At 36.2% G+C, this 12,500-nt stretch overlaps 1 protein-coding gene across 15 annotated transcripts in view; it reads right to left on the bottom strand.

The window, feature by feature from the left end:
• Positions 1–12,500, bottom strand: part of LOC135218482 (uncharacterized) — a 1,465,909-nt gene that overhangs the window by 15,004 nt on the left and 1,438,405 nt on the right. For 13 of the 15 annotated variants that reach the window (XM_064254810.1, XM_064254812.1, XM_064254817.1 and 10 more), the window contains one exon: positions 8,161–8,336. In XM_064254810.1, coding sequence (XP_064110880.1) covers positions 8,161–8,336 — 176 coding nt within the window. The remainder of the gene's footprint in view (positions 1–8,160; positions 8,337–12,500) is intronic. The other 2 variants (XM_064254823.1, XM_064254820.1) reach the window with 1 other exon arrangement.

The following is a 12,500-nucleotide window of genomic DNA, read 5'->3' on the forward strand; positions in this document are numbered from 1 at the left end:
TATATATATATATATATATATATATATAGAAAAGTTGGTGCTGAATGCCCCTGTGGGGAATCAGTCCAAAATAGGAATCACAGCTTGTGTAGTTGCCCACTAGGGCCCAGTTGTTCGGACATGGATCTAAGAACTGCAAACGACACAGCACTCCAATGGGTAGAACAATGGTGCGATATGATATGATATGATATATATATATATATATATATATATATATATATTTAAACTTCCACGATCGGGTTATAGGAACAACACGAAGTGTTAGGGAATACAGATGAAAGGTTTAGTGACGGAAAATACAAAATTATTTGAGAAGTAATGTCTTGTTAGAAGAAATGATCATAGACAGATATGCAGCAAGATGGAAAAGGTACTCATGAAAAAGTGACAGAAAAATACAAGCAATAAAAATGGTGGGGACAAGGTAGGAATGCACTGTTACAGAAGAGAGTATAAACACAAAAAGATTAATGAACAATTGGATCGACAAAATGAAATTCTTTGAAAATCTGATGACTGTGGAAGATAGAAAGTATGCAGAGGTGAATGATGCCAGAGTGAAAGATTAGTGTGAGGGTGAGAATGCTTGTTAAAGTGCTTGTTGAGGATGTAAGGAAAGCTGCGACAGCGAGATTGGGTTATTGTCCATGGTTTGTGAATTACGTACGGATGATGAAAAGCTTTCAAAGGAATGAGGGGAGAAGAATAACTGTTTCTTTGTTGTGAGGTAAAGGTGAATTTCAAAATTGTTTGGGCATAACATTACTTACTATAAACAAGGAAGGAGAAAGGGAAGAGTCTGACAGAGGGAGTTCTACACTAATCAGTAGAGGGGGAAGAGGTAGGAAAGATGGGGGGGGGGGGGGGGGGGGCACATACATAGCAGCGTGTCTACACTGTGAAGTGAGATATAGTGCTTTGGTGAGAGGCAAATTATGTAAGGAACGCAGCAAGCAACATCAACAAAACATTAGGTACCACAATCACGTCGTCAGCGGTGCCCAAGCACTACCGGGATACAAAACCAGATTTATCGTAGAAAATGCCTTCATAACGTGCGCAATACCACAAGAAAATGATAGGCAGAAATCCAAATCTTAGTAAAGACGAAAGAGCTATGATTTCTGCCTATCATTTTCCGGTGTTATTCACTTATTTAATGAAGTCACGTGCATGTACAGTGATTTTTGAAGCATATTATATTATACATACATACTATATATAAAACAAAAACCACAGGTAGAGAAAGGCCAAGGACGCAAAGGGAGAGTCGCAGAGGAGATGGAGGTTACAGAATTCACGAGAGCCAGCACACGGAACCGGATCAACAAGGGGTTTGAATCCCTTCTCAAGACGCCTATAAATACAGCAAGAGCATGTGTTCATATTACGGCTACAGGACAATGGGGACAGATTAGTCCTTGAAAGCTCGTAACTTTTGTGGATAAAATCTCCAAAGAAGATCCTGTAATGATTATATATATATATATATATATATATATATATATATATATATATATATATATATATATATATATATATATAATACATAAATTAAACATATATTTGTGTATCTATATATATAATACATATACATATTTTGCTATATATATATATATATATATATATATATATATATATATATATATATATATATATATATATGTATGTAGTATAGGCATTGCTCCCATTCTGATACAAAACCAGGACTACAGGAATAACCAGATTTGGCAAATTTTATAGGTAAAAGGAAATCTGCACCATCTCCCAGCACAAAAACTAAAGCCCTAATATGAAGAGGGGAAGGGTCGTAACAACTACAATCCCGTGATCCAACAAAACTTGACCCCCTCCCAAAAAAGAAAATAAAACTGCGATGAAAAAGACTTGCACAGTTTCTTTCCAAAAAAATTCACGTCTATCTTAAAACCGAGAGGAAATCCTCCGCAACAGTCCTCAACAAAAGAGAAAAATACAGCGCATGGAGGAAAAGGCGAAACCACCGAGGAATTTCTTCCTTCGAGCATCCATGGAGGCAACATACAGAATTCCGATGAAGGTGAGGAATACTAGACACATTTATAAGTACCCAACGATTACAAAAGGCAACTCCAACTCAGTGATGTGGATAAGAACAGGAAAAGCTTTAGGCGACTGGCGAGGAAGTGCCAGAATTCCAGAATTCATAACCCGAGCAGCTGGAAACAATGTCTAAAAGGACCATATATATATCGAGAGGGAGGGAGGCCATACCGACAAACTTTCACGATGGAGTCGAATGTCCGGACCAGGTGTTTTATTCTACAAAATACTACTGACTTTCAATTCTTTTTCCGTCTGTTCGTATATTTTTTTCCTTTTTCTATCTGTTGTGTTGTGGGGGAAGAATGTATACAAAAATAAAATAAAAAGAAGTGGCGATCAGAACTGCCTACAGGCCGTTACTTTTCAATATCTCTTACGTTCATCAGCAAATGGTCTGAAAGTTCATAACCTCACCTTAGAAATGGGTTGCAGAGACTACCGGATAAAATATTTTTCTGAAAACTGTTTCGTTTATGTCGGGGGTTTATCAGTTTTTTTATTATTTACAATTGGTAGAAATACCGTTTCATCCAAATAAATGATACACACATGACATTATTATTTCTATAAGTACTAGAATCCATATTTTGAAGTGAGTGCATCTCTTTATGAACAGTTACATTTTTTCATTGAATAAACAAACATACATTATACATACACACATATAAATACATGCATACAAACATACATACATACAGTGTTTATTTAACAGTTAAACAAATTTGTTTTCGTAGAATCACCAACTATGGTACCATAGTATAGTGTTTCACAATTAACTTGTTAACCATTAGCTCTTAACTATTTGGTCTTACGTTGAAAGAGAAGACTCACGAACGAATCCAAAGGATTAGTAACCTACTTTTCTATCTACACAGTTTAAAACCGTATGTTAACTTACGTAGACCAACAGAATACTACAGTGCTACCTGATTATGGAAAGGTCAAAGGTCACCAAAGCTCGTCGAAACATATATAAATCCTGAATGAAGTATAAATGAAAAAATGAACAAATAAACTGGGGATCTCACTAAAACCCCTGGTTCCGCATACTCATGAGTCGACATTTCTTTCATCCGTATTTGACATCATCCACTTCCACAACTCGGAATGCTCTGCTTTCCTTCGTGATTCTTGCATCATTCACCTGTTCATTTCTTGAAAGGTCTAGTTGGTCTGTGTTTAAATGACTGGTGAGCGCCAACATTCAACTTTTCAGGTGAAACCAAGTTTGTTTCGGGTAACTTTTCCAATATAGTACAAGCAGTCTCCGGAATACAGCGGGGGTTCCATTCTGGGCAGAGCGATAAGCCGAAAATCCCCTTAACCCGAATCATCATAATTATAATGGGAACAAATAGCAACAGTGCTGTAAGTCTGGGTTATAGCGCCATAAAGCAGGTTAACAGCGTCATGAGGCAAGCGCCTTAAGTCTGGAACGACTTAACCTGAACCTGATGTAACCTGGGGACTGCTTGTATACTGGTTTCTGCAACAAAAAGGCTGCATCAATCTAGGACTTAAACACACGTTATCCACTTAATACATGCTTGCATACCAATAACACCTTTAACCGCCTGATATTCACGAAGACCACGAGGAGGCTTTAACAAATCGGCATTTAACCCCGAACTGAAAACTTTTAGTCGATCTGAAACGAAAATACCAGACTCCACAAAGTGCCTTACTGTACCGAGAGTAGAAAGTCCCCATTTGACTTTCCCATTCACATCTAAAAACTCTTGAAAGTTTTGTTTTCCTGGGTCTATTTGGCTTTGAAGTATACTTAGGAAACAAGTAAGATGAGACATCAGCTTGTTCTAATCTTGGTTCCCCTTCCTTATCAGGAAGAACAACTCTGTCGCTGGCGAAACTGGAGGCAATTATTTCTGCACTTTTCTAAGAATTACCAAGACTGACTGAATTATGAAAATTCGGTTATCCAGCTAAGTAGTACTGGGCACATTCATCGATTCAGGCAGTGGGAAGAGGGAGTCACAGAGGTTGGACAGCAAGTTAAAGACATCCAGAAAAGTAAGGAAATGCAGTGAACTCAAGCTTGAAATTAGAGTAAACTCCACAGTCTCACTTATAAGTAACGGTTGGAGGTGCTGGACAGCAAGACTGAAAAAGGATGTGGGAATGGATGTTATGTAAAAATATGAAAAAATGGATGCAGCTATGGGCCAAAGGGGAGCTGCTATGGTCACTGGTGTTAATAATAGGATTAAAACGAGCATAAGCTGGCCTGAGCAGTGCAAAAAATAAACAACTTGCACCAAAATTATCTTCATTAGCTAAATTGACATAAACCAGGTCTACACAATGAGCACAAACAATGCCAACCGGGAAAAGCTAAAGACGAATCATTAATTTTCTTCTTGAGAAATTATGGTTCGCACCGCAGGGAAAAAAACGAAGTAATGAAATGATCCCTCAACAGAAAGAAAAATTCCTCATTTTTCTTCGCAAACTTCACAACTTCTAACAGCAGCTGTCAGGGATGAACTTCTTGAAGCCTTCTTCCTAAAGTGATGATGAAAAACGATAAAAGCAAAGCGTCTGAAGTTCAACACTTCTCTTGATTTCCTTAAACGTCACCGCCAATTGTGGATGGATCCTTTTTGTCTACGTTTTTTAATCGATGTGAAATACAATTTCAGCACACACACACACACACACACACACACACACACACACATATATATATATATATATATATATATATATATAATATATATATAGAGGTAACTTTTTACCCAAAGGATTTATGGTTAATAAAATATATATATATATATATATATATATATATATATATATATATATATATATATGTTGTTGTGTGTGTGTGTGTGTGTGTGTGTGTGTAATGTAAAGAAATGTACATTCACAATATATATATATATATATATATATATATATATATATATATAATATATATATATATATATATATATATGTATGTGTGTGTGTGTGTGTGTGTAGAGTAAACTTTTTACCCAAAAGATTTATGGTTAATAAAATTATAATATATATATATATATATATATATATATATATATATATATATTGTGTGTGTGTGTGTGTGTGTGTGTATAATGAAATGTAGTATATTAAAAAAATTTGCACATCCATTAAAAAATGAATTTCTCACAAAAAAATTTGCACAACCAATAAAATGAAAATTCTCACAGACTAAACAACTGGGAATTTTCAGCGCCTGAGCATAACTTATAAAAAGAAAGCAATCCTCAATATTTTCCAAACGTATTAGAATAAATCCCGCAGTTATGGCCTGGATAAACATACAAGGGATTATGGTTTTAGCAGGTTAAATTTCTCCGTACCCGATGAGAGATTGAGAGAGAGAGCGAGAGAGTTATGAGATGACGAGAGAGAGAGAGAGAGAGAGAGAGAGAGAATTGTTATGAAGCAAATAATGAAAAATCAACACTAGTCTCCACTTATTATTATTATTATTATTATTATTATTATTATTATTATTATTATTATTATTATTATTATTATTATTATTATTAAAAGCAATAGTAGTAAAAGTAATAGCGTCGCAAATAAACCACAAGGATTTCGGCATTCTCGATCAACTATAAATAGAGAGAGAGAGAGAGAGAGAGAGAGAGGAGAGAGAGAGAGAGAGAGAGAGAGAGAGAGAGAGAGACTTCTAACTATACCACAATACTGAAATAACAGCAAAGGATTAACATGAGCGCAATTGTTATTGCTAATTCATTTAACGCAATCACAATAAATAACGCAAGGAATTGGGCTACAACATCATTAACCAAAATACATGATTACCATTATTGCGTAAAAATCTCCATACGGTGAATATCCACGCTTGCGGCTACGGTGTCGTACCTCGCATCGGCAGAATGCCATAGTCTGAAACTCCCGCTGGGATACTTCGAGTTATGAATCAAATCCGCCGTGGATGCAGTCGTTGCGGGATCAAATTAGCGCGAGTAATGCTCGCACAAATAATAAAGAAGTGGATGGACACAATTCATTTCCCATGCTATTACCTTAATGATACGAGAGAGAGAGAGAGAGAGAGAGAGAGAGAGAGAGAGAGAGAGAGAGAGAGAGAGATTAGTTTGCACGAGTGATCAAAACCATGGGAAATATTTGGAGGCTTGAAAAATTCAAACGTATTAGAAAGGGAAGCAGGCGAGCGCGTATATGGATTTGTTTATGCACGTGTCCAATTACGGGCGTAATAAAAGGATATTGGAAATAAAAAAAAAGATGATTAGTCCCAATAGCCGACAATAATTCTTACCAACGAAAAGCAAACGCTGAACAAAATGCCTGCCATGAAACGAAATAAAAAAAGTTATATGTAAAAAAAAAAAATAAAATAAATAAAAAAACGGAAATAGGATATTAAATATAATAAATGCTGATAAGCACTGGATGCAAAGGGGGGTGGGGGAGGGGGCAAAAACTTCGTACAAAAAATGATTTTAGAAGAAACAGTAAATGATGGAACGTATGGTTTAACAATCCTTCACTCTGAATACCTAGACTTCCCATTAAGATAGATAAAAAATATTTAGAAAGGAAAAGATATCACTAAACGAAAGAGGCCTATTTAGCGAATTTGAAACGATATTTAGCATAAAAAGAAACTTACAAAGTAAACGTGTTACAAGAATGATGTATAGTTTTACACACACACACACATATATATATAAATATATATATATATATATATATATATATATATATATATATATATATATATATATAGATAGAGAGAGAGAGAGAGAGAGAGAGAGAGAGAGAGAGAGAGTGCTTGTGAGACGGTATGAAGTGTGTGTGTGTGTGTGTGTGTGTGTGTGTTAATACCAGGTCTATCTGAGTAGTATTACTAAACGTGGTGGAATACAAGTACAGGTATAATTGAAAATGGTGGGAGTCAAAGACATATCTGTGAAAGTCTTGTCAGCGTGTTTAAACTGATCCCTCTTAACTCCAGAATCGTTTGGCTCTGCCTCTCTTCTAACCTGACCTTCAACATTCCTTCAAAAGATTTACTTATAACATTAACCTAGGAGTGTATACATGCCAGGCAGAATTTATAAACACCTCGGATTCACCTCCTCATTATTCCTGTTCCTTGCGCTTATTTCCAATGAGAAGAAATCCTCAGTATCTCTAAATTTCTTGCTTATCTCTCTCTCTCTCTCTCTCTCTTCCTCTCTCTCTCGTCTCTTCTCTCTCTCTCTCTCTCTCTCTCTCTCTTTTCTTGTCTACTCTGTCTGTTTTGCTGCACAGCTGTACACTTATCTTTTTTTAATGCAATTAAAAATACATTTATATCTTTTATCTTTCACTAAACTTGACATTTCTCATCTCATCACTTACTTATTTAGATTTCCTCGTCTTACTCTCCCTCTCTCTACACACACACACACACACACATATACACATACAACATATATATATATATATATATATATATATATTATATATATATATATATATATATATATATATATATAATAGCATAATAGTCAGGTCGAGTAAGTGGTCCTATCATTTCCAAATCCAAACTTGAAAGAAAAAGTAATTTCCAGCAAAAAGATATTGTTTGCAATTTCAAGTTGAAGGTAAAGGTGGTGTCAAATATTGCGATTCATTTGCAGTGGTACATGGCTCACTGGGAAAGACCATTACAAAAAATAACTGATAAATACAAAAAAAAAAAAAAATCATCAAGTGAAATCAAAAGCAAATATTTTTCATGATGAAGGTTGATAAAACTGTATATAAAAAACTTTATCTATTCTTAACGGGAATATGAAAAGTGAATAAGGTATAAAAGAAAAAAAATAACAGGACCATACTATACAAAATGGAAGACAGAAATAATAAAATTTAAAAAATTAAGAAATACAAACTCATTCTCCATAACAGACAAAAATGACGAGCTTGAGAAGAAAGGAGAAGAAATGAATTGCATGGCATTTAATGAAGCTATCGATTTCCTCCACCACCGACACACACAGGGACCAAAACAAACTAGAAGATGACTTTTGTGAAGGCTCTTACCTTCGGTATAACAGAATCAGTGGCAGTGGCAGTACGACGAATACACTTGTGGCTCGCTTTCCTCATTTTAATTCTGACGGTGATGATGAAGATGACGACGATGGCGACGATGGCGGCCACGCCCCCCACGAACATGATGATGGTGGAGAGCGACGGCATGGAATCCTCACTTCCTACTTGTGAAGGAGAGGAACACCACATTCATTAGCAGAGAGAGAGAGAGAGAGAGAGAGAGAGAGAGAGAGAGAGAGAGAGAGAGAGAGAGAGAGATTGTTTTTAGAAAAAGGGGAAGTTGACAGGTTTAAAAAATACATTGAGAGAGAGAGAGAGAGAGAGAGAGAGAGAGAGAGAGAGAGAGAGAGAGAGAGAGAGAGAGAGAGAGAGATTTTTCAGAAAAGGGAAAAGTTGACAGGTTAAAAAAGAACATATTGATAGAGAGAGAGAGAGAGAGAGAGAGAGGAGAGAGAGAGAGAGAGAGAGAGAGAGAGAGAGATTATTTCAGAAAAGGGAAAAGTTGACAGGTTTAAAAAGAACATATTGAGAGAGAGAGAGAGAGAGAGAGAGAGAGAGAGAGAGAGAGAGAGAGAGAGAGAGAGAGAGATTATTTCAGAAAAGGGAAAAGTTGACAGGTTTAAAAAGAACATATTGAGAGAGAGAGAGAGAGAGAGAGAGAGAGAGAGAGAGAGAGAGAGAGAAATTGTTTTAGTAAAAGGTTAAGTTTATAAGTATAAAAATAACACATTGAGAGAGAGAGAGAGAGAGAGAGAGAGAGAGAGAGAGAGAGAGAGAGAGAGAGAGAGAAATAAATCTAAAAGATATAGTTTACAGGTATAAAAAGAACATATATTGAGTGAGAGAGAGAGATGCTATAGAAAAAAGGTCATAGTTTAATGAGATAAAAAGGAAAGCGAATATGTGTTTCCAGGGCAGACTGGAGAGAGAGAGAGAGAGAGAGAGAGAGAGAGAGAGAGAGAGAGAGAGAGAGAGAGAGAGAGAGAAATTCACTGTCAGAAAAATAGTCACACTTTAGTCAGGAATTAACAGAGCAAACATGACATTTCCAGGGTAAACAAAGATTACAGACGAATCAGCAGATTGCAATGATAGAGAGTATTTAGCCAGCAAATGTTCGCATGAATATGCACGATACTTAAAGGGTCACGTTATGCCGCCAGATTTCAAGTGAAAAAAAAAAAGCTTTAAGTGCAGAGAATAATCTCCACATTGCCATTAGTGATGAAAGAATGAAAAGTTATGCAAATCTGTATTAGCCAATTTTGTGTCAATTGAAGATGGTCTTTATTGTGCAATGCAGACTCCTTTAAGATATCATGGAAGTAACAGATTATCTGGTAGTTATTTGAAAGATAATAATTCTAATTAAAGAACATTTCAGCTACATTATATTCAGAAACCATTAAAATGTAAAAACATGCACCTTAATCTATATTTAACTTATAAGATAAATAATTAATTAATTCTGTATTACTTACTGGCTGCCTAAATCTAACCCTGAATACATATTCTTAATAATCACTAAATAAGCATTCCACCATTCATTCGAAACGTGATTAAAAAATAAGATAGTTGCAATTTATCCGCAAAAGTAGTAGCAGCAGTAGGTTTTGTAATAAAGCATGGATCTCACTCTTGTATCTCTATTACAAAACATAAAATGTACTAAATTAAGTATGATATTGAATGTTACTATCGATTCTCCTGGTTCTTATACTTCTACAATAGCCAATTCATATATCTAAACAGATGGCTCATCAGCAGCACATCGAATTCTACAGATACTGACTTTCGCGTTCTGGATGCTGACTGTTCTCCTAGTCCAGGGGTTCTTAACCTTTTGATGACCCCAGACTCCCAATGAATTGTCCAATATGGTTCCATACCCCCTTTGCTTAAGTCCACTTAAGTCCTATTTGTTGACAATGTAACTTAATATACTTAGTTCTATATATACTTTAGGTATGAATAGCATGGAAAATACAAGAAAATCAAAATCATTTATAGTTTTATATGGTTATTTATTTTCAAAATGTACCCATGTATACACTGACACATTAAAGTCAAATATATACAAATATGCAGGGATCAAGTCCCATACTCACCCTTGTGGTTCTCATACCCCAAGAGGTATGGATACCCTCCTGTTAAGAACCCCTGTCCTAGTCAGTACCTCTCATGCCACCTAACCAGTCCTTACTAGGTCATCCCACCTCCTTCCTCCTATAACTTACCCTACTTAATAGCTTACCAACCTCCATTTTTATTACATGACCAGACCATTCCAAAACCCTATGATCCATCCATTTCCCTATAATATCCTTTTAACAGCCGGTCTGTGTACACGGCCCCCCCCCGCCCCCCCCATCCCCCAATTTCCCCCGCCCCCTTCTCACCATTTCATTCTTCTCTTGCCACATAAAATACGTCAAGAATTAATATCTGCAGCTTCCAATTTTTTCGTACATTCGTCCCAGCATTCACACTTCACTTCAATAGACGACAGTCGGCTCAACATTTCCTTCATAGATTCCTTATTTGTTTCACCTATTCAGGAAATAGGTATTATTTCATAATACCTATTTATTTCCAAATACTGTATCATCCATAAATATCAGAAATTCCAGGATCCATTCGCATCCCATCTTCTTATTTCACAATTTTGCACCTACATTTACCGTCACTCCATCCTTAAAGATATTAAATAGTACTGGACACACAAACGATCCTTGTCCCACCCCACTTCACAAGCAAGGCAACCATTCTCCTTTCTGTACACATTTCCACTATACTCTCAATTTTCATTTATTCCAGGAACCGTATCTGACCACAGCGCCGCCATCTCTTTTATTGCCTCCCAACTTTCATTTCCTCCAAACCCAACCCAGACACTATCGCTCCCTCTCTTTCACTCTGATGCTTTCCCAATTCTCCTCCATACACACTCACTATCAACCTTTTCTCTTGCCATGATTGATCTCACCCGTTCAATCGTTGAAAAATCACGTGTTCTCACTCACCGGTCCCCAGAGTAGCCATGATAATTATACCACTTTCAATAGTTCGACCTTTCACCTGCAACAGACAAAATCACTCCTTTTCTTTATCATCTGGACACATTGCCCTTTCACCTGAATTTTTAACATCCTAAAAACACAATAAATAGACCGCTGATTTGTTGAAGACTTGGATAAAACTCCGCCATCCTTACAACTATTAGTCAAAAGTAATATTATGTCATACTGCCTTATGGACAGACTTTATTTTGATCTATTTTTATTTACCTTATGCGAATCGAATCATTACGAAATAGACAATTTCATATTCCTTCACTAAATCAAACTAAGCTACGAAATTTCTACTGCGTAACTTTCTGCCCCATATCCTGTCTACAAAAAGACATCATAAATAGTCTTATTGCAAATAAATTCTAAAAAATCTAAAACCATCAGGAAAATTTCAAAAGCCCTTCCTTACGATTAGGTTCCAGTGCTAAAGTAAAGTTTGATTCATGTAAGTTCTTTATATTTCTCTTTTCCACAATCACATTCCAATGCTGTTTCTTCAAACAAATATTTATCCATTTTCGAAGATAAATGTAATTCCCAATCTATACAACGATTTCCTCGCAATTCAACTTGCAAAAAAAAAAGTTATCTAATAGTGAGAATCTGTTATCGTGGCGCATAAATGGGATTAATAATTAAGGCAGTATCGATCATACCTTTACAGGTGCTAAACCAGTTCTATGGGATCAAATACCCAAAAGTAAAATGGATAAAATTAAGATATAATACTTAAAAATTTTTTCTCACATTTAGACTAGAGCTAAGATTGATAATAATGAAGCATACGATAAAAAAAAATACATCTGCCCATCGCTCTAATAGCGAAGGGGACGCCAGCGATCTTGACCTAACAGTTTGTGATGCATAGGAAGTCAGCAACGGGCGGCCTGGAAAAATACCGCCGGAGGAGCCATCAATATAATTTTCTTGTGCAACATCGATTCATGCCGTTGCTTCGGGCCATGACCGTGCATCACAATATGTCTTAGTGTATCAGAGGGAATGGGTCTATCTCTCATGGCAGAACTGCATCGGCGATTGCGCTCTCTCTCTCTCTCTCTCTCTCTCTCTCTCTCTCTCTCTCTCTCTCTCTCTCTCTCTCTCTTCTTTAAAAGTTTACGCAAAACATGCTTTTGCGTCGGAGACCGTCTGCATATTGAGTTTGGCGCTGAGAGAGAGAGAGAGAGAGAGAGAGAGAGAGAGAGAGAGAGAGAGAGAGAGAGAGAGAGAGAGAGAGATTTTAACGGGACTTAAAAT

This window comes from Macrobrachium nipponense, chromosome 9, assembly GCF_015104395.2.
Source record: "Macrobrachium nipponense isolate FS-2020 chromosome 9, ASM1510439v2, whole genome shotgun sequence".
Classification (NCBI taxonomy): domain Eukaryota; kingdom Metazoa; phylum Arthropoda; class Malacostraca; order Decapoda; family Palaemonidae; genus Macrobrachium; species Macrobrachium nipponense.